Source organism: Dermacentor variabilis, chromosome 5 (genome assembly GCF_050947875.1).
Source record: "Dermacentor variabilis isolate Ectoservices chromosome 5, ASM5094787v1, whole genome shotgun sequence".
NCBI classification, from domain to species: Eukaryota; Metazoa; Arthropoda; class Arachnida; order Ixodida; family Ixodidae; genus Dermacentor; species Dermacentor variabilis.
Genome location: NC_134572.1, coordinates 192,093,453 through 192,115,769, shown reverse-complemented (window position 1 = coordinate 192,115,769; position 22,317 = coordinate 192,093,453). Strand labels below are relative to the sequence as shown.

The window sequence follows — 22,317 nt, the reverse complement described above, 5'->3', positions numbered from 1 at the left end:
TTTGTGACTACAGAATGCATGAAAATGTACACTGTTTGTTCTAGGGTGCTTAAGCAGCATGGTGAATAAATATTGCTACTCTACATAAAATTGATGCCTGCCTAACTACAATGCATGTCAACAGCTTAAGTATTATTAAGGTCACAAATGAGAACATTTGTGCTCTCATTTATACACTTGAAGAGATCACACTGCTAGTTTCAGAAGAAAATGCATTAAAGACATGAAGCTATTAGAAATGATGCAGTCTTTTTCTGCATGAAAGTGATGCACTGTTTCACTACTGCAAAAATAAATGTCCTCAGGTAAACCAAAGTGAACAGCAAGAACATTTCGAACCAACAGGTATGAAATATGGGTGAATTAGCATGCGTGCAACTCTTTAATACATTAAATTCAGTACTTGAGCTTCAGTTTATCAAAGGGTTATTCGGTTTTATGGGCGAAAAAAGTTGCAGGCGTACTCGGAAAAAAATATATATATATATGTAAGGCTACTTATTCACCCATGGCTACGGCTATAAAGAGATGAACAATGTTGCGCACGTTTCGATATCACTTTTTCTTTCGTGATTGTGTGTGTATAATGACGGCCTCGCAACTAAACATTTATTTAGGAAATAGCAACGGAGGGTCTTGACTGCCCATTTGTAATGCAGGATCTAGTTCATTAACTTGTCTCTGCCTGTAAGTTAACGAGACGAGTATTACATAACGATTCAAGCAGCAATGTTAAACGACTCACCGTTATTGCCACAGTCAGTCGCAGCAGAATACAGCTCCCATTCCGATGCAGACGTGTTCCGCATGGCTCACGACCAAAACCTAGCTTTTGGGCTTACATCTCCCCTCGCAAACCCATCACTGCACCCCAAGCTAAACAATGCATGTTATAGAAGCGCAATAAACTGGTTTTAGCACAAATTAAGCAGCCATCTTAAGTGTATGAAGCAATGAATCCGTGCCTAGAACGACAGAAAGCTGAGCTAGTTGGTAAGGATTCATTATGCAAAATAGAAGGGAGGCGTGCAGACAGGCCACAAGAGTAGAGAAGTGGACAGCACGAACGCCGATAGTCGGCGTTCGTGTTGTCCACTTCTCTACTCTTGTGTCCTGTCTCCACGCCTCACTTCTATTTTGCATAATGAATCCGTGCCTGCTGTGCATGCGAACATACCGGTAAAAATTTTAATACAGGCCAGAGATCACGTGGGTGGTTGATGATACTGAACGTTATTTTGCATTTACAATGACTGACAAAAAGCAGAGTAAGTACTCAAAGGTACAGTGCATAATTAGGAATAATAACTTTGTACTCTTCGTCATGTAACAAGATTGCTTCAATTAGTGTGGAAGAACGTTTGTAGGTTAAAATTGGGCTTACTACGATACCTCTAGCGGGAGATATTGCGCTCACCGGGAAACTTTTTTAATCGGTATACTATGCCTGTTTTTTAGCAGTGCCACGCTGCCTATTTTTTCGCCCTCTGTGGCCATTTGGTGAACTTCAGAGTGTTTGGGGCCTGGTGGCACTAAAGCCAGCACGCTCAACATGGGCCATTTTGGCCCATTACATTCTGTGAATTGCACAAATAAAGAAACGTATTATCTCACCGATGTTTTCCCCGACATAAGCGAACTTCCATCCCAGATTTTTTCATAAATTCGAACCGGAGTTATGTTATCCAACTTTTTGAAAATGAGTTTTTTTAAAGTCTTGTTTGTTTAACTTTTTTCTTCTTGTGATTAATCTAGAAAGATAATATTTTGCATAAATTTTGCAAAGAGAATGTTTTATGTTTGACATTTTCGTCAAGTTTCTGTGTGAAATAGAAAATGCACCAAGACGCATCAAAGTTTAAAAAATTTTCTAATTTGGGCCAGTTTGGAACTTCTTCAAATTTTTTTGTTTCTGGACAGCATAAAAAAGCACATAAAACTAATTTACTGTGAAGCATATTAAAATAAGCAGAAATCTTTTTCAAACCAATGTTTTTGGTTTGCATTTAATTCGGTCGTGAAATCAGAAAATATTGTGGTAAGCAATAGAAGGACGCGCGCGCTGCCTCCTTCAAATACTTTTGGGCTTGCTGGGAACGCTTTTCAGGAATAAAATTTTCGATTCCAAGCAGATTGAATATTCCTACGTGACATAAAAATAACAGAGAAAACAAATATATAAAGCAGATATGCATGTTTGATCTCTCTAGTGGAATCTCCCTATAAAATGTTGGCTGAGGACAAAGTTATTTTCAAACATGTTTCCGCCTGAAAACTTCAAGCTGCAAAAAGTGATGGAGCGAAAAATATTAGGCATAACGTTAAGAGACGGGAAGACAGCATTGTGGAAACAGGTGAAGCTGACATTAAGTAAAAAAATGGAACTGGGCAGGCCATGTAATGCATAGGGCAGACAACCAGTGGTTCAATAAAGAATGGGTGCCTAGGGAAAAGAAGGGCGCATGAGGACGGCAGAAAGTTATGTTGAATGATGAAATTAGTAAATTTGCATGCGCAAGTTGGAACCAGCTGGCGCCAGACAGGGGTAATTGGAGATCACTGGGAGAGGCCTTCGTCCTGCAGTCGACATAAAAATAGGCTGCTTATGATGATGATGAATAGTGAGTATGCAATTGAAAACTGAATCAAATAGGACAACATTCGATTCATCATTATAAAGGTATATTCACACATCCCTAGGTAGAACTACTTCAAGGTGCATACCTTGAGAATGAGATATACTCTAACTGTTGGAGAAATTGCACAGCTAGTGGATAGCATTGAAGACGGTGTCAATGCCATATTAAATTTGATTTGAGTGCACAGCAGGTTTCTGCAAAGTTTGTGCCCAGGATAACACTTCTGTTCATGCAGAGCATGGGTTTCAGTCTTTTTTGGCACAGTGCAGCTTTTCAGTGGTTCAGACAACCCCATAACTTTTGACTGTTTTCTAGAACTAGAACTAAAAGGAATGCGTTTTCATGATCGAGAGGACATAAGCACAATGCGATGGCTGCCTTAGCTCTGCTTGAGGAGGGTTTCAGGACTGTTTCAAGAGGTGGGTGGACCGCCTGACTCAATGTGAGAAAGCGTAATAATAAAGCATGGATAAGTTACTTGAGTTTAATTTTTTTTCCTTTAGCTTGGTCAGATACTTTTCAAACAGTTCCAGCCACTATGCCTAGTCAGATCTTGACTGAGCTCAATCGCTTCTGTGCCAATATACTGAGGTGTGCCTGCACAAGGTATGTCCTGTGTTTGAAGTGGGCACTGGCTATTGCAGCCTCGCCAGAACCTGTTGAATGCTGCCAGCCGAGTGGGTGAGGCCAGTCATGCTGTCCTCTACACCATTGGCGAGGAGGATGAAGCAGACACGGAGCTTCAGGTGGGCTTCACTTTTTAAGAGCTTCTTGTGTTGCCAACGCTGTTGATGTCAGCGAAGCAATGAGTGCCCTTTCCCTGCAGGATCAGCTCTTGGCCGCAGCCAAGCAGGTTGCCAATGCGACGGCAGCCCTGGTGCTGCAGGCCAAGAATGTGGCCTCAACCTGCGATGATCAGGGCCAGCAGAACAGGGTGATTGGTGCTGCCACCCAGGGAGCCCTGGCAACTTCCCAGCTTGTAGCCTGTGCTAAGGTGGTTCCATCTTTCACTCTTACGCTATCTACCAGGGCACCAGACTGGTTCTTGTGGCCCAAGTGGCCTATTTCCTTTTGAGGAAGGGCTCGTCTAAATGCCATGTGGCTAGACTTTTGTGTCAACATTACAGTCAATGGTGGCTCCGCCACGTACCTCAGAGAGCCACTGTATAAGAACGTCTGAAATTTCGGATGCTGAAACCTTTGGCCGGCCGATTTTCCAGACTTTTTGCCATGACTGCAGGTCCGAAGTGGCATTAATCAAAGCCATCACTGCTGCTATCTCTATTAATGCGTTTAGCATTCTTAGTGTACTTCAAGCACTTTCCGGGGGCTAGCTGTGTTTGCACGTATGTTTGTATCTAACCATTCTCCCGCCTACCTGCATAGATCATGGTCGAATGGGTAGTGCATTGGGCTGCTGTGCTGAAGGAACAGGGTTTGAAACCAACTGTCGGACCATCTTGGGTCACTGAGTATGTGGCAATGTGTACAGTGCAGCTCTTCAACAAACCTTTCGCGCTCACATGGGTCACTGCAGACGGGGGACTGGGTAGGTGCTGTTGTTCCATGAAAACCTTCAGCACCAAATTGGAGCGCTGGTTATGGGCCACTGGGTCTGTGCCACTCTTCAGTCTTTGATGCCAACTTACATTGCGCTTAGTGTTACACTGACGATTTAAGTGAAAGACAGGACTTGGACGCACATAGTGTGGAGGTACGTAGCATGATTGCGCTACGTACGTTCACATCTTGTCCTTCACTTAAATCATCAATGTAACTCTGAGCGCAATATAATCATGAACATCCACCAACTAGCCCCCTTCATTGCTTTACTAATGGGTATGTGCTATGGGAATGTCACTCTACACTGATGAAAAAGATCCCTTAAATATCTCCCATGCTGAGTGGAATCGAACCCACATCACAAGGGTTCCTCAACGACAGCAACCCGACGCTTTAGCAGACTGTGCCACAAAACCACTGGGCATGTGTCGCTTTTCAATGAACATATTTCACGCCAACGCTTCAACTAGCTGCGCCATGAATGCACCGGGTATGTGTCGCCTTTCAGTGAATGTCTTTCACATCAACGCTTTAGCAAGCTGCACCATGAATGCACTGGGTAAGGGCTGCTCTTCAATGAACCTCTCGCCAACTTGGGTCACTGATTATGTGCCAATCAGTGTACTACAAGCGAGGGAACAATTCTCAGCATTCGCAGGCCCCAGCGACACACTTCTCGTCTCGGAGGCCGCGCGCAGACTTCTCAGCAGTGTCACTAGATGGTGCAGCATGTCCAGAAAGAAACACGAGACCAGAAAGGAGCACAGTTGCCGCATTTCACGCACCGGCGCACCGTGCATTTTAAAGGTCGCACACAGGCTTCACGCTAGCGGCACTAGATGGCGCCGGTGTCGTTAGGGAAGTGCGAAAGAGGAATGCCACTGCAGTACAAGCCTCATACATAACTTGTTTTGATGGTGGCAATACGTTGTCACTATAGTGATTCAATGCTAAATTCATTGCTGTCAACATTCATCGTGAGATGGGTTCTACTGAATACTTAAATACAACTCTGAACCAGTGGTCTGGCACACTGATCCGCAGCAACGCTAAGCCTAGCTGCTTCGATGTTTGCTACCAAGCTTCCTGCTGCTTGGCGCTGTGTTTTTCATTGAAAGAATCTGCCGCTGTCAGCAATGGCACCAACTCCACCTTTGTCATCTTCGCAAATGGCCTTGAAGCACAGGAAGTACGGCAAAAGTAAAACATTGCATATTGGCGGTTTTTGGATGTCGACTTCGCCGCAATATAGCAGTATTACGCGGTGAAGCATACGCAATGTCGTGCGGTGAAGCATACCTAAAGTGGAAGGGGGGTCAAGAGAGAGAGATAACTCTATTGAAATAATAATCAGAGTTTTTGTGGGTGGCCCCCGAAGGGGAAATCACCAATAATCGCTGCTCCTAGTCCAGGGCTCTGTTGGCTCTTGCCATCTTCGCCGCTCTCTGGAGCAGCTTGAGCTGGTCGTTGAGAGCCATGCTGGACAGCAGTGTCTCCCATTGCCCCCTCGTGGTGTTCGTGTTGTGGTGTTCTGTGTTGCATAGCGCACACCCCCACCTAGTGTAGTACAGGGTTGGGGTGGCCCCGCACCGTGGGCATTCGTTCCTGTGGGCTGTGGGGTGTATGCGATGTAATATGTGTAGGTTTGTGTAGGTGCCTGTCTGGAGCCTACACCAGGCAACAGCATCCTCTGTCTTTAGTTTTCGGTGGGGTGGTGGATATCACAAGCGATTCCCTCAATGGTAGTTCAGCATGGCTGAATACTCGAGGTTGACTGGGTCTGGGTCGCGTGTTTCTATTTACACCCAAGCCCAGAGCTCGAACGCTGCGCTGCCATGCGCCGATCACATGTACCACATTTGTAGGTACCTTTTTACCCGAAGTGCCACAGCAAGTGCCCTAGATCCTTCTAGGCATTTGGTAGGACTAGGGAGATGTTATGCCTGGGTGCACAATCTGCTCATCCAGCTGTCGCCAAGAGAGAGTAGGTTTTTAAAAACACGCCGCCTAGGCTATTTCGAAATAAATGTTGCATGTGGAAGCTGAAGTACACTTGACGAAATTTTTCAATGTGGATAAGAGGATAAAGGGACGTGATAAGTTAGCCATGGTGTGCGAGGCGATTCGATCTACAAAAGCCAGGATAATCGGGGGGCATGGAGGGTTTCTCGCACCATGAGCCATATCATCGCTGCAATCAAGCGTCCTTTCTTTCTTTACATCACTATCTCTCTTCCAGCTGAAACAATAGCAAGGAGCAGGTGCCACACACGATGCATATTAAAGAAACTATCGCGTGACATCCAAAAACAAAAAAAAACAACAACAACAACAACAAAAAAAAAAAACGCAGAAGCTTTTCTGAGAGGTAGACTAAGTATGTGGAAGCAGCAGAAGCATTGTGCCGCTTGTTCATCTCTATGCAGCCCGGTGTCATTACCAATGTGATGTAATTATGTAACTTGATTAGGCCAGTACTAATGACAGTGCAGTGGCGACACGAACTAGTGCCAACGGTGGTGCAAGGAGCATTGATGATGTAAGCAAAGTACTGTAGGTGGAGGCGCCAGGTGGCACTGATGACATTCCGATCATTATGAATAGTTACAGTAAAACCTCATTAAACCATACCTGCTTAAACAGTAGTTTTGTGTTAAAAGTAGTAAAGTCAAATCCCTGCCCCACGGCCATTGAACATGATGTGTTTTGTATCTGCATAAACCGTACCAACTTATTGCGTATCTATCGGTTAACACGTAATGTTTCCACTTTTCATCGCGCAAACACGGCAGTGCGTTATCTCCATCGGGTGGCCCAGCAAAACAAAAAGCCTGAGAGACCGGAACAACGGCCTCCAAGTGCCCTGTGCATTTGCGGGTGAAGCCACATCAACATCAACATCATTTAGGCGGCGTGCCAGAGAGCGTTCTGGCGGCATGCAAGCAAGGACTCGCGTCATGCCAAAGCCCAGATAGAAAAGACGCCGGATGCTCAGCATAGAAGATAAATTAGATGCGTTCATGCTATCGCACGTGACACTGAGCAGTCGGCGCTGGCACGTGACAGGGATCTACTGTTGACTACGGTGTGTGGCATTTGGAATGCGAAGAAGTTGCTCGGTAGCACCGCTGCCACCGTGAAGAGATGTCGGCTATGAGGTTCGGCTTTTCGTCATCGTTACCTCTGTTGTTGCTGAAGTGTCAGCTAGCGACGGTGATGAGGACGACACGGAAAGCGACAGCACAGGCGATTCAGGCCTGACAGTGGCAGAAGCTGCGTGTTATGTCAGCCTCATGAATGCAGTCGTCGGGACGAGAAGAGCACACCGCAAGGAAAAGGGCACCCCACGACTCCTGCAGCGCTACCATGCATGTGCATGGAGAATACGTAATGCCAATGAGGGATCTGCCATGCGAGTGTTTGTCAAAAGGAGGGGGGCTGGCTGAAAAGCTGCCTCGCAGCTTCAGTAAATTTGACGCTGCTGTCATCGCTGCTAGGCCGCTGCAGCATCAAATGAAAATAACTTTTGTTGTGCGAAGTAAATAAATACTGCATGTTTTTTCCCCTTTCATCACGCTCTCTCAGTTCTGTTTTTGACAGGTAAGTGGTCGATCCCATGCTATTTCGATTAAACCGTACTACCATTTAGCACATACTTTTTCCGAGCTCCGGCCAACCACGAGGTTGCACTGTATTGCTCTTTAGTGCCTTATCCATCCGCATCGAATCATTATGAACCGTGAATGTACTTGGGCTGCATATGCTTCATATAATGCTTCATATGGCACTGCCGTGCGGGCCGTACCTTGAAATCGATCTGCGATGCCCACAAAGAATGCCGACAGCTAACTTTGCACGCTGTGTTCTCACTGCCCACTTAGTTTTGAAGAAATGCGCGTGCCCGTAACTGTGGTAGTGGCAGATTGAGGCATGCGCTGAAAGCACTGTCAGTGCTGTGTTCTCACCGCTTCGTTGGCATTGAAGTGAGAGTCAGTGCAAAGGCAAATTCGCTTGCTGCTGCGGTGCTATCTTGAAAGCAGTCGTTGTATTATGGGACGGACGGAGGGACAGTTTTCTTGTTGGATAAGCATGGAAACGCTTACACATTTAAAATAAAACTTGCCTACACTGCATAAAGTCTGTAAATGCGGGCTGGGCCAAGCAGACTGCATACCCAGCACAGCTAGGGACGTAAAACCAAATACTTAGAAGGATCTAGGGTGTGTGCCGTGGCTCTTCGATGAAAACGTACCTAGAAACATGGTACCCGCGGGTGGCGCATGGCGGTGCAGCGCTCGAGCACTGGGGTTAGGCGTAACTAGAAACACGCGTCCGGGTTCTCTGCAGTCGGCACGTTGAGCTGCTCTGTTGGCTTGCAGGTTACCTGTGAGGCCAGCATAGCTCAGTATCTAGATGATGGTTTGGGTGGTGAGGTCCTCAGTGTCCTCCTTTGGCATTGGGGCTAATGACTTGTGCAGCAGCTCTTCCGATTCTCCCCTGTAGGAAGTTGTGACGGGCCTACTGAGAATCTATGAGGATCGTCAATGATTTGTTCATCTGTTGGCCTTTGCGGATGGCTAACGCGATGCCAGCTCTTTGGCTTCCGTGATCGTGCAGGGGCGGATCGATGCAGTGAAGGTAACATGTCCTTGGCAGTCACAGACCACTGCCATTGCATCCTTATCTTTATCCTAGACATGGCAGCATTTGTAAAAAGGGCGGTGGTTCGGAACCTGAATGTTTTCTCTATGTACTGAGTCATCACACTCCTCCTGCCAGAGTGTAGGTTAAAACCCATGTTATGTTAGCCTTGTACCAGAGAAACCATGGCTCAGGGTGCTGTGCATGTAGCTGCAGTCTAACCAGCAGGCCACCCACACCCTTACACTCCTCAAAACCAGTGTCAAGGTGATATTGCTCATGATATCCCACGTAACATCCAAGAACAGAGGCATAAAGGAAGGGGACACCCTCCGACTTGTCCGAAGCCTGGTGGTGAGCAGAATTACATACAGCCTACCCTACTACCATCTCACACAGTCTGAGATAAAACAGGCAGACACGCTCTTGAGGATGGCTTTAAAGACTGCTCTCCACCTGGCGACGAGTACATTGACTGAGAAATTATTGGCACTGGGGTTACACAACACCCTCAGCGAACTCGCAGAAGCCCTTCATGTCTCACAACAACAAAGATTTGCGCAGACTCGCACGGGGTGGCAGGTCCTACAAACTTTGGCCGTCCAAGCCCCAACAACATGAACCCAAGAAATCTGCACAATACCTCGTCACATCCAGGAAAGGTTTCACATTGCCCCAATACCATGCAACATGAAAAGGGGTCACTGTCACGAGACACTGTTGTACTAATTATACACGTGTGCACTTCCTGTCTCCTGTCACAGTACGGGCACCTATACACCTAGTAGATGTATTGGCATGCCTTTTAGAGCTATTTTGGACGGGCCCTGTTGCAATTTGAGCTCTTTGTGGCAGTAAAAGGCATGTATTAATTTTTTGAGCATGTCTGATTTTTCGGATGTTTTTGTAGCCCATGGGAGTCAAAAAATGGGATGTTGACTGTATAACTACCGTGGGTGGGACTGAAGCTTGCATATCCTGGCATGCTATATGTCACCATGATATACAGCAGGCCCCTAACATTACTGGGTAATTTGTTGGGCCAGGGCTGCGCTCTGCTGCTTTGTATGGGCATCAAAAAGCCTTCATTTTGAAAGTTCAGGCCACTGCTGGCTTTTGTTGTAGTTGTTATTAGTGAAGTTTTGTTAAATTTGAATTGCTTTTGCAGTTAAACAAATTTTGCATGTCCTGATAACAGTTCTGGTGACTGCCATGGGGCAAACGAGTGTGTTTGACTTAGATCATATTATAAGCCTAAGCAATAGTTTCATGTTTAAAATGTCCACTTTGAACACCATGTACAAATGAATAAATAAAGTATAATACTGCCAGCTGCCTTTGGCAACTGGCAGCTAGGGCAGGAGGGGTTAATAATGAAGTAATAGCCTTACATTAAGCACAGATACATAGATTTCAGAGCAAAATAGCAAAATAAATAAATAAATAAATACCAAGAGCTAAAAGCATAAAGAGCAAGAAGGTTTTCGAACACAAAATCAACATCACTTTCAAATAAGAATCCGAAAATATGTGCGCATAATGAAAAGCAAAGATTCTATGATAACTACATTACAAAAAAAGGGGAGGGGGACATAAATTATTAGATGAGTGTACTGAAAAAAGGAAAATGGCTATGAAAATAGTAAGACCACACATAGTGTGCGCCGTTTATATGACACAAAGAAAATTGATGTAGCAAGTCTGATATATTACACATGGTCAGGAAGGGCAGCTAAAAATGATTCAACGCTAGCTAAATTTGTTACTTCTTACGGCAGTGAATTCCACTACGCGATAGTTCGTGGGAAAAATGAAAAGTGGTACACCGAAGTTCGTGATTGTGGTATTAGAATACTCTCTTCATGCTTATGTCTTATGTGTGTTGATTTGTTTGACTGCGTGTATTTATCAAATTCCAGTTTTGTATTATTGTTCACAATGTTATACATCATTCAATTTACGGCGTGAGTCGAGTGTTGGAAGGCCTGATCGAATTTGGAGTTCACTAACAGTTGTATTTCAGTTGTAGGCATCATAAATGAAACAAATTGCATTTCTCTACACTTTCGACACGGGCAATATTTGTCTTAGAATGCGGGTCCCAAACGACACCAGCGTATTCAAGTAACGGTCTCACTAAGGATGTGTAAGCGACAAGTTTTGTTTTACTTGTAGCATGTTTCAAACGGTGCCTCAGCAACCATAATTTATATAATGCTGCTGATGCTATGCATTTAATGTGAGCATTCCAGTTCAGTGTTTTGTGTATGATCACGTGAAGGTATTTGTATTTGTCAACTCTCGTAATTGCAACATTGTTTATGGTGTGTGTGTGTTTTAGTGGATTCCTCTTTCTTGTTAATGACATGTATGTGCACATTGAAATATTAAGGCTCATCTGCCTTTTCTGGCACCAGTTGTCAATGGCTTTCAGGTAATCATCCAATATTAGTTTATCTTCAGCTGACTGAATATTCAAGTAGACAACACAGTCGTCTGCAAACAAATGGCAACACACTGGTGCCAGAACGTTTAAGTAAACTAAGAGGCGAAGTGGCCCAAGGACTGAACCCTGCGGAAGGGCCTGGGCGGACGGGTGCACGTGGTGATCCTGTGTGAACATTTTGCTTTCTGTTAGGTAAATGGGAGTCAAGCCATTGAAGAAGCTGTTTAGTTTGAAGAAGAAATCTAAGTTTAATCATTAAGTTGGCATGAGATACACGATCGAAGGCTTTTTGGAAATCTAAAAGAGTTATATAAACTTGCCCTCCTTTGTCTAGTGCTGCCATTAGGTCATTAGTTGTGTTGAACAATTGTGTAACAGTTGATAGGCACGCCGAAACCCATGTTGCCTCTCGGAAAAGAAGTTTCTGTCTTCTAGATGGGTGCTTAGATGCTTTTAGATGAAGTGTTTGAGTACTTTGCACGAGGTGCATAAAAGTGAGACCGGTCGGTAGTTAGGTACAGAAAATTTATTGCCGGATATGTGAATTGGGATTACTTTAGCCAATTTCCAGTCCATGGGAAGCTCCCCTTTCAGTAAACTTTCGTTCTATATGACGCCAAGGTGCTTTGAACACCATTCAGCATATCTGTAAAGGAAGGTGTTTGGTATATGATTCGGGCCCACAAATTTTTTTGTATCTAAATGAAGCAAAGCAGCGAATGCACCCTCCTCACTCACAGCAAGCTCTGGAACCTCAATACCTGGGCTATTGAAATTGACGAGCTGTGTATTACCCGCCAGAAAGACAGAGGAAAGGCATGTATTGAAAGTTTTAGCAATGACGGAGCTATCAGTGACAGTGTATCTTTGATCTGTATCTTGTTTTTAATGGCTTTACTTCCTGTAATGTGCAACCAAAACTTACGCTGGTCTGTTGTTAGGAACATTTAGACCTTGACATTGACTGTTTGGTTTGAGTGTTGACATTGAGTGTTTGGTTGACTTTATTTTCTCATGCATCTCTGTTGCGAAGAGTTTGCAAACTACTTTTGCAATGGCTGACACTTGAACATGAAAGTTGTTTTAGGCAACATTTCATTTGAATGATCTCATGAGTGATTCACGGGATGACGCGCATTCTTCTTTTTGTACTTTTTTTAGCACGTATTCGTTGATGCATTGGTGTACGGCATTTTTAAATTGTAACCACAACGCATTAATGGTAGCAAGGCCAGATGTATGTTTCCGTGAAAAATCGTCGTACTCCCTTTCCAGAAAATCAAGCAAACCTTCGTCTTGAGCATTATTGAAATCTAAATGTTCTTTAGGTTCCTCGCTTGTCTGAATTCTTTGTAGTTCGCTCCTAAAAAGTACTATTGCGTGATCCAATATGCCAGGCAGAATTTCGACCGTAAACTCGCATTCGCCGACGGCAGATGAGACAAACACTAGGTCGAGAAGTGCACTTGAGTTTGGCTGAACATGTGTTGGCTCATGAACAATCTGTTTAGGATTAAAAGAGAAGGCTAAATCCAGGAGCGATTCAGTGTGCATAATTGACGGCTCAGTACACAAAAGGTCCCAGTTTATCATTGGCAGGTTAAAGTCTCCACACATAATGATGTACCTAAATTGTTTACTGTATTCATGTAAAAAATCGCATGGCGATTCCATGACAGTGATATCAGCATTGGGCGGCCTATACATTGCACAGATAAAAATGTTGCAGTGACGTAACTGAACGGAAACCCATACCATTTCTACATTGGTACTGTGAGGCACAAGCGAGAAAAAAATTTTCATTTTTTAAAACGATTGTAACACCTCCCCCTCTAGAGCGACGATTGTGGTGAATAATTTTGTGCGTCTTAGATCAGCATCAGGCATGTTTTCGCTCAGCCACCATTTCAGTTATCGCAACTAAACCCGAATCATATGTCAAAAGAAGGCTTTCAAGTTCGTCACATTTATTCACAATGCTTCTTGAATTAATGCTCATAACAGAAAATAAGTTATAATCGGCCGGTATTGTTGACATATTTGGCCTCAGTTCGCGACTGAAACCCGTGGTGCCATTTCTAGAGTGGTAGTTTGGGTCATTTTGTCGGCACTGCAGGCACCGTCTTGCTCAGTGCATCATCCCATCGAAATAATTTGCCGTTGATTTTTACTTTGTCAAACGACAAGGCTACTCTGTGTCCCTTTGATCTGTTGTCTACTGTACTCGCCCAGAGCTTTTTTCGGAGGGATTGCACTCTAGGAGAGAAGTCTTCTGAAATACTGTAGTCTGTGCCCTTAAGCGCCGAACAGCTTTTAAAAGTATCCTGGTCTTGTCTCTGCTGTCTAATAACTTAAATATTACCGGTCGATACTTATTCTCAGATGACCCACCAATTCTGTGAATCCGTTCGATGTTGATGTTTGAAAGCTGAAGTGGACCTTCAATAACAACCCTTCAATAACAATAGCCACATGAGCTAGAGGAACACAGCCATGGTAGTACTTTGGTTGCCATCAGCTGTTGTGACAGTCATTTTGGGAGTGTATTGCTTTAAACCAGGCAAATCATATATATCACTGGCTACATGTATAACTGTGTCACATCAAAACAGGGCATGTGTAGTGGCGTGATGCGTCTTGACAACAAATGTATGAAGTAAGCACTGCAGCTGCCAGACTGGACAAAGGGGAAATGATATGAACCTAAGTCACTAATACCTAAAACTAGCAGTTGCTCGAGCATATGAACACCACCGCTACTTATAATTTGTGTCGGATGTCGAATGTGATTGTCCTGAAACTTGGGAATCTAGTGGAGGATGAGATGGGGCACATGTGGGGCTTGATAGGGCATGATCGGTCGTTATTACTGAAGCTATGTGGCCTGGTTGCATTGTGAAGGTACTCTCACTATATTCAACGTGGCGAACAGTGTAGATGACTGGAAAAGAGAGATACGGTACAAGCAAAACAGACTGCTGCATTTCGTTATCTGTGCTGTTTTCCTTGTCAAATGAAAACCGACCAACTTAGTTTCAAACTCTCATGCTTGACCCAGTGGTGATGCGTTTATTACAGATAGTGGCACCAACTATCACAAGTCCGAGCTGCCAGGAGCAGCTGACGGAAGCCTCAAAGGAGGTTGGCAAGAGTGTGGATGCCATTGTGGCCAGCTGCGAGGATGCGACCCGTCAGGAACCCCTCCTGTCAGATCTGCGGGCTGCAGCTGCGCAAGTGAGCCGGGCTCTCGAGGAGCTGCTGTTGCTGATCCGAGGGGCACCGGAGCGGCGTGCGCGGGCTACTGTGGCACAAGACGGTGCGCTGGACACTATTCTGGATGCCACTGACCGGCTCTTCTCCAGCACTGGGGATGCACCCGAGATGGTGCGACAGGCGAAGGTGGGCAGGGGCCTTGACGGGCCTAAGTGCGGCAGCATGCACACTGTGATGCTAAAATATACGAGTCCACCAGATAAGCTTTCTCTGAAGTGGCATTTGCAGTGCTGTCATCCACTGTGGTCTTCCTTACTATCGTCCAACCTCAGTGAGAGAAGAACACAAAAATATTCTTCAATACTGTGTCAATCCACCACATACTTCCTTTGTTCAAATTTTGTTATGGGTTCAACAATGTAAAACATTATTTGTTAGCTTAAATATGCCAGAATGCAGGTGTCACGATCAGATGAATTTAGGGGAAAATGGCTACGTTTGTCACTACTTTAAGGAGAAATGCAAGGCAAGCAGGTGAAGGGCCGCCTTGGATGTTCCTGGCACGTACATCGTGCCACGGAGCAGACATGCAGGCACAGCAGTGCAAGAAAGATCTTAAGAGAGAACCTTGGCCTTGTGGCCATCTTTGTCATTCTTGTTTGAACATATGTGTGAAGCTCAAGTACCCATGCTAGATAATGTCTGAGGAGACCTGAACGAAGTTTCTTGCATCTAAGAGAAAGCTAAATTGTGCTGACTTTTGGAAAGTACATCTTTATTTAGGGCGAACATTTTTATTACAAAGGCACTTGCAATTGGTTCACGTGTGTACCAACCAGCCCAAATAGGTGAAGCACGTTTCTTCTGCACTGGGCTAACATTTTTTGTTGGCAGTCCTCTCTGTTCACTTCATCCCGGCGCTGTTCCTTATGTCGAGGTTTGTGATGCGATGTGTTGTAGGGGCCAAGTATGTGCTCGCTAAGTTGAATGCTGAATAAAGGGAAAATCAGACATCCACCTGTTCGTAGCAATTGCTACAAAGGGAACCCATACGGATTCCTCGAAAGAAAAGCCTCAGAGTTGAAGAAAAATTCGTTCTGGTCCCAGATCAGGACGAATTTTTCTTCAATTCTGAGGCTTTTCTTTCGAGGAATCCATATGGGTTTCCTTTGTAGCAATTGCTACGAACGGGTGGATGTCTGATTTCCCTTTATTCATTACTTCTCTCCACCTTGCGGGTTTCCGCAGAACTACTATGTCTAAGTTGAATGCTGTGCAGGTTCTGGCGCGAGCTACAGCCCAGCTGATCCAGGCCATCAAGGGTGAAGCTCAGGCCGAGCCAGACTCGGACCAGCAGAAGCGGCTCCTAGCAGCCGCCAAGGTCCTCGCCGATGCCACTGCCCGCATGATTGAAGCTGCCAAGGTGAGAATAGCAGTGTCTCATCATTCTCTTTCTTGGCTGGTTGCGGAGGCTGCACCATCATCTTCTCGTATTGTGCAGTCAATGTGGGACATTCTGCAGAAAAACTCAGTTTGGGCATGCAGCATCTAAACGAATGCAGTGCTGTAAGAATCACATTCACTGCCGCAGACTTTTCATTTCCAGATGTGTGCTTAGCATTTGCCTAAAATCAGCCATTTTGCTCATTGTGTGCCTCACAAGGTGCCAATATAAAGGGAGGGAATTGCAGGAGAGGAAGCTAGCTTGACTGCAAGTAATGATTCTGTCCATGTCCTTTTCTATTCACTCAGCTGTTTTCCTCATAGATGTTTTGATTTAGTGAGGGCCTTCTTTCAGTAGCTTTATATATGCGAAGTAATATCATCATCATCATCATCATTATTTTTCCTTAAAAAGGGACTTTACTTTGAAAATCAACTTCCTTATTTCTTCATGGATTTTGATGAAAATTAGCACAAATGTTTAGAATGTCTCCCTGACGCTTCCATAAAAGTTCTAGAGTGATATCTTGAGAACATTTTATTGAATTTAATTGAGCAGAATTTTTCTCTCGAACTTTCTGGAGAGCATGGGGAAATTAAAAAACATGACAGAAGGCTTGTAAGTAGACTGCATAGCTAAATGCGTGCTGAGGTACGTGACATTCTTTCTTTTTTTTTTTGCTACACAAATTTTTTGGAGTGTCACTTTTTATGTTACGTTCACATCAAGCACACTTTCAAGGTAGACCAATAGCCATATCATAAATTTATAAAAAGTCAAGATAAGAAAGCGAGACTGTCAGGACCTGCATTGTAGCCCATGCAATGTAACAAAAAGAGATGGAGTCAGAATATGCTAAACGGTAACAAAGAAATCAGCTCCAAAAACTGCACAGAATGGCAAAAAAACAGTTTTGAGAAAACATTTCTCAATGTTTCACCCTCACTTAGTTCTCTAAAAGGCCCCAAATTTGTAGTCTTTTGGGTGTTTTGTGTGATGTGGGGTTTCTTGTACATATGGCCTCTGGTCTCGTGTGCCTTCATTCCCCACAACCCCTTTTCTTTTTGTATGGCGTTCTTTGCTGCTGCCCTACAAAGAGCATGGTGCCTGGGTTTCAAACCAAGTGAGGTGCAGAACTCTGTGTGGACATGAATATAGTTCCAATGTTGTACCTGCAGGCTGCCTCATTGATAGCAGTCTCCAGTACAATCAGTGAGGCATTTTTTCTTTTGGTAGACTTGACCATGTTACTGAATTCAGGCTCTCAGTGTCAGTAGCCTTCCAAGTCATCTTCACCTGACAATGGCTGTGGAACTTAGCATCAGAGAGCCAGTGATAGATATGCAGGTGCTAGGTGCTTTCCAGAATTTTACTTTTGTAGGATGCCTTGATCACTTCTGCAGCCAGGTGTCTGTGCCAGCCCAAGGGGCCTAGTGAACAGAGCGCACGATGAGGTTCTCTTTATGAAAGGGTGCTATGATAGATATTGTTGTTATGAGCTATTGTGGCAATATGATAATAGAGGAAAAGTGCTGTATACTTGTTTGCGGGTCTGAGGTGCCGATGTGTGAAATGCCTATCCACACATACATGGAGTCGACGCTCGACGTGCTCGGTCATGCAGTTCAAGGTGCTGACGCGGGAAGTACCCAGCTGCACAGTCCAAAGTGCCAATGTGCGAAATGCCTAGTCATGGGCTCGAGTAGTCGACACTCAATGTGCTTAGTAGCGCAATCCGAGGTGCTGATGCGCAAAATTACTAGCCGCGGCCTGGAAGAGTTGACACTTGATGTGCTTAGTCGCGCATTCCAAGGTGCTGACGCATGAAATGCTTCGACGCGACGCGGGCTCGAGGAGTCGATGCTCAATGTACTTAGTCATGCGGTCGAAAGTGCCGATGCACAAAATGCTTAGGCGAGGGTCCGAGATGTCCGCGCGCGATGTGCTTAAAGACCGAGTCAGAAACTCCTATGCGCGAAATACCTAGCCACGGGTCTGAGATTTCCCACAAATGTGGGAATCGGCCACGCTACTGCGATGTCCATGTAGCATCCATTTACAGCGAGTGGAGATGTCCAGACTTGCGAGGTGCAAAGAGTCAAGCAGACGACGCGAGCGCCGGACCAATGGCGAACCATGCTGGAGTCACGTGGCGGGCGCTGCCGATCACAGACTCTGGCATGACCTTCAATAATTTGCTTTTTGTGTGTTTGTTTCTGTATGGAGGAGATAGTTGAAGAGGCAAATTTCAAGACTGAGAAATGCACTTTCCAACGAGACCAAGGTTGCGCCGTTCTAGAGATAATGTGGTTTGAAAAACGCTATTCTTTCTTGATTTTCGTGAAACCTTTCTCCACCTTAGCTGATAAAACAAATTTCTTAGAGCACTTCTACGTGGTTTACAGTGATGATATTTTGGAATGAGATAGAAAAAGAGTTATAAAACTGAAAATGTGATTTAAAACAAAGAAACGATTTTTTGGGCCATTTTTCACAATGCAAAAACCGTGTCCCCCCTTAAAGACTTAAAGGGGAGGGGGGGGGGGCAGCACGAAACATTACAGTGCAAGATATGACATAAACGACAACAGTGAACAAAAAGGACCGAATTAAAAGACATAATATATACCATGAACTGTACACAGAAAAAATATTGTTAAGGGAAAGACAAAAAGCACAGCAAAGCAGTTCGGTAATAAAAAGGCTGCAAGACTATCTTTGAATTTTGAGGGATTTCTCTCATTGGCAATAGACTCTGGAAGTTTCTTCCAGTCTTCAGTAGTTGATGGCAGAAGTGATTGATTAAAAGCTTTGTTAGAGCCTTGGAGTCGCTGCAAACTATGGGAATTATGATTAGGAGGAAGCAGGAGAGCACCATCAATCTCCAGAAAATTGTAGCATATTTTATGAAAAAAATGAAGACAGGTAATCCTGCAGCACATTGCTAAAGTTGCTAAAGATGGAAGACCAAGGGATGATTTGGTATTGGTAATACTAATATTACTATTATATTTAGAAGTGATAAACCATGAAGCTTAGTTCTGAATTGCTTCTAACGTGTTGGTTAAATAAGCTTGATGGGGCCTCCAGATGGAGGATGCATAGTCAAGTCTGGTGTGGATAAAAGTTTTGTAGGCTAGCTGAAGAATGGAAGAGGGAGAAAGAGTGAGGGATCTTCTGATGAAGCTGAGAGACTTCGAAGTATCAGCAGCGGGCTTGAGTATGTGTTCTTACCAGGATACATTGTTAGTTACTGTTACTCCAAGGTAGCGATAAGAATCAACTTGCTCAATACTAACTGAATTGAGGGAATAAGGATAGGTATCGTTTTGCCTATTCCGAGAAACCTGCATGAATTTACATTGAGATATGACAAAAGACATTTGCCATAAAGTGCACCAATTGTCAATTTTAGGAACGAAATTATCACAAATTGATTGCATAAAAACAGTTTGTAACACTTTGCCAGAAACCAGTTTAGTACTCTTTGATACCGTTGGGGGAATATCATACTTTGAGCTTATCAATAAGTTTTATAATTGCTTCAGTGGTTTTAGTACAGAATCCACTTGGACAAAACTATAATCTGGTAGGAAGTTAGTGGGAAGTGGGGTTTCCTGAGTAAAAACAGAATTAAAGTATGAGTTCATAACGTTGGATTGGTGTTCAGGAGGAACAGGGGACTTATAAGGATTAGTTAGAGGAATGTTGGTGCGTGCACCCTTTTTCAGTGAAAGTAAGTTCTAGAATTTTTTTTGGTGGTTACTGCGGAGTACATTCTGCAGATCCTGGTGGTATAATTTTTTTTTGTTGAATGCTTTATTCCAATCCTATACTGGTGTAAGCATGCAAATTACTTCTGTCATTTATCACTACAATTTGTTTGTTTAGAATCTCGGAATAGATGCTTCATTCTTTTCAATAATCTCCTGACGTCAATCGAGAACCAGGGTCTGCTGACGTCACCGTTTACACTAATAAGTGGCTCATGAGCTTCTATCAGTGGGAGAATTTTTCGCTTATATAGTGACCAGTTTTACTCTACAGACTTAGAGTATGCTGACTGGGAGATTTAGTGATGGAGGATATCAAGTTCCACATTGATTGCTGATGCTGTGATGGAGGATATCAAGTTCTGCATTGATTGCTGTAAAATTGACTCTGTTGTAGTCAAGTATGACCTTTGTCAGAAGTTGGCAGTTGGGAGTCATGATAGAAATGTTGAAAAGAATCAGGTTGTGATCACTAAGCCCTTTTATGCACTGCAGCGATTAGATCATGTCAGGATTTGAAAGTAAAGCAAGGTCGAGAGTGTTAAAACCATGAGTTGGAACTGGTTGTTTGGCAGAGGTTAAACAAAAGAGCGAGATCTAAGGAATCTTTTGATTGGCGACTTGTTCCAGTAAGAGCAGACCAGTCATTGTCAGGAAAGTTGAAATCCCCACTTAATAATAAATTTGCTTTAGGAAGGTGTGACTGCAAGTCTTATAGAACTGTATAAAGCTCATTAATAAGCAAAATATTGCGATCTCGCGCACGATGGCATGAAACAAGTAAAACAGATTGTGAAGCAAGTGATATTTAACGCAGAGAATTTCATGTTGGCTGTTTATTGCAGCAGGATTCGAAGCCAAGTTCGCTTTCACAAGAACCAAAATACCGCTGCCACGCCGACCTACCCTTTCAAGTGTATGAACAGTGTAGGACTTATCATCAGGAACTAGTTCATTATCTTTCACTTTGGGAGATAGCCACGATTCAGTAAAAACAGCAATATCAGTAGAGTGACTCTTCATTAGCACATGCACTCTTTTTTTTGGAAGATAACTTCGAACATAAGCTACCATCACAGACACATTATGGTAGGACAGCAAAACTGTTTTAGCAGTAGTACGACAGGCACATGGCATGGAGGGCTATGAAAAGAGTTTTGAAGATTGTTCTGGTTGCTATGGTTAGATTTCAATGACGGAGTCATGGTCAGCATCATAAATGTACTGTTTATTATCAATGCGGACCCGCCGTGGTTGCTCAGTGGCTATGGTGTTGGGCTGCTGAGCACGAGGTCGCGGGATCGAATCCCGGCCACGGCGGCCGCATTTCGATGGGGGCGAAATGCGAAAACACCCGTGTGCTTAGATTTAGGTGCACGTTAAAGAACCCCAGGTGGTCAAAATTTCCGGAGTCCTCCACTACGGCGTGCCTCATAATCAGAAAGTGGTTTTGGCACGTAAAACCCCAAATATTATTATTATTATCAATGCGGAGTTTATTGAAGCAAATCTTAGATGGGGTTTTCAACTGCTTAGTGCATGCATAAAGTTTTCCGGGAGCTGTTTGCACTTGCTCAGAAAAATCTGCAGATCGAGAACGATGATTCCTTCAATTTGGAAGGGACGGAAAGAATGTTGGATTTGTTTTTGAAGTGTGCTCTAATGGGGCGGCGCTTGCTTTGTCGGAAACGCCCCAGCCTGTGTGCATGCTCGATGCCAGAGCTAACGACAGCAGTGTCAAGCGTTTGAGCGGAGAAACAAATTACCTGTGCCTCAGATTGCTCCCGCGATTCACCACGCTTACCTGAGATTCCGAAAGGTGGTAAATTTGACCGGTGAAGGCAGTTTTCAGCGCCATCACACTTCACTGCCAGAGCCCTGATTTTGGCAGATAGTTTTGCAACAGCCAGCCATGCTGGGGATTGATTCCGAGCACTCACCAGCAGTTTTAAGGTCTGCTACAGTTTTTTTCAAGAATGTCAACACACGACGATATGCTGCTAATGAAGTTTCCGATCTTGGTTTGAGTTGTTTGGATGATTGTAAGTTCATTTAACATTTTGTGTGTGTTCCAAACAAGCAAGAGAGCTGGCACTGGTTTTTAAAATAGAGGGGATTTGGGCCAGGGTTCAATTCAATGTCTCCCAAGATAACTAGTAAAGGATGCATGGCAAGAGCTGTGAAACAGTACGAACCAAGCACTTCATACAGCGTTCAGTGACAATAGCGAAGCAAGTCAGTGGGGCACACTGCCGCTACAAGAAAGGAGTCGTCGCAACGGCAACAAGAATCTTTTGCCAGGTCACTAACCTGCAAAATGAAGGGCATTGATTTCAAAGAAACCATAGCGGTGGCGTGCCATCCAGACTCGTGGTTGCCAGGCGAGATGACACTCCAGGGCGGGAAGAGGCGTTACTAACGAAACGGTGTCACTGCAGTCAGTGAAGATGTCTTCGGAATCATCACAGCAGGGTTGGCATATCCGCTGCAGATCAGCAGTGTTGGTCCAAACCGGAGCCAGCCCGATGGTCCACGAAAGGACAGCCTACAGAACAAAGGGCGTCGATTTCCAGGAAATCATAGCGGTAGTATGCCTCC

At 44.3% G+C, this 22,317-nt stretch overlaps 1 protein-coding gene across 5 annotated transcripts in view; it reads left to right on the top strand.

The window, feature by feature from the left end:
- The window catches only part of rhea (Talin_middle and talin-RS domain-containing protein rhea), a 439,862-nt gene that overhangs the window by 135,018 nt on the left and 282,527 nt on the right, over window positions 1-22,317 (top strand). For all 5 annotated transcript variants that reach the window (XM_075693866.1, XM_075693865.1, XM_075693867.1 and 2 more), the window contains 4 exons: window positions 3,284-3,385; window positions 3,466-3,633; window positions 14,368-14,688; window positions 15,782-15,925. In XM_075693866.1, coding sequence (XP_075549981.1) covers window positions 3,284-3,385; window positions 3,466-3,633; window positions 14,368-14,688; window positions 15,782-15,925 — 735 coding nt within the window. The remainder of the gene's footprint in view (window positions 1-3,283; window positions 3,386-3,465; window positions 3,634-14,367; window positions 14,689-15,781; window positions 15,926-22,317) is intronic.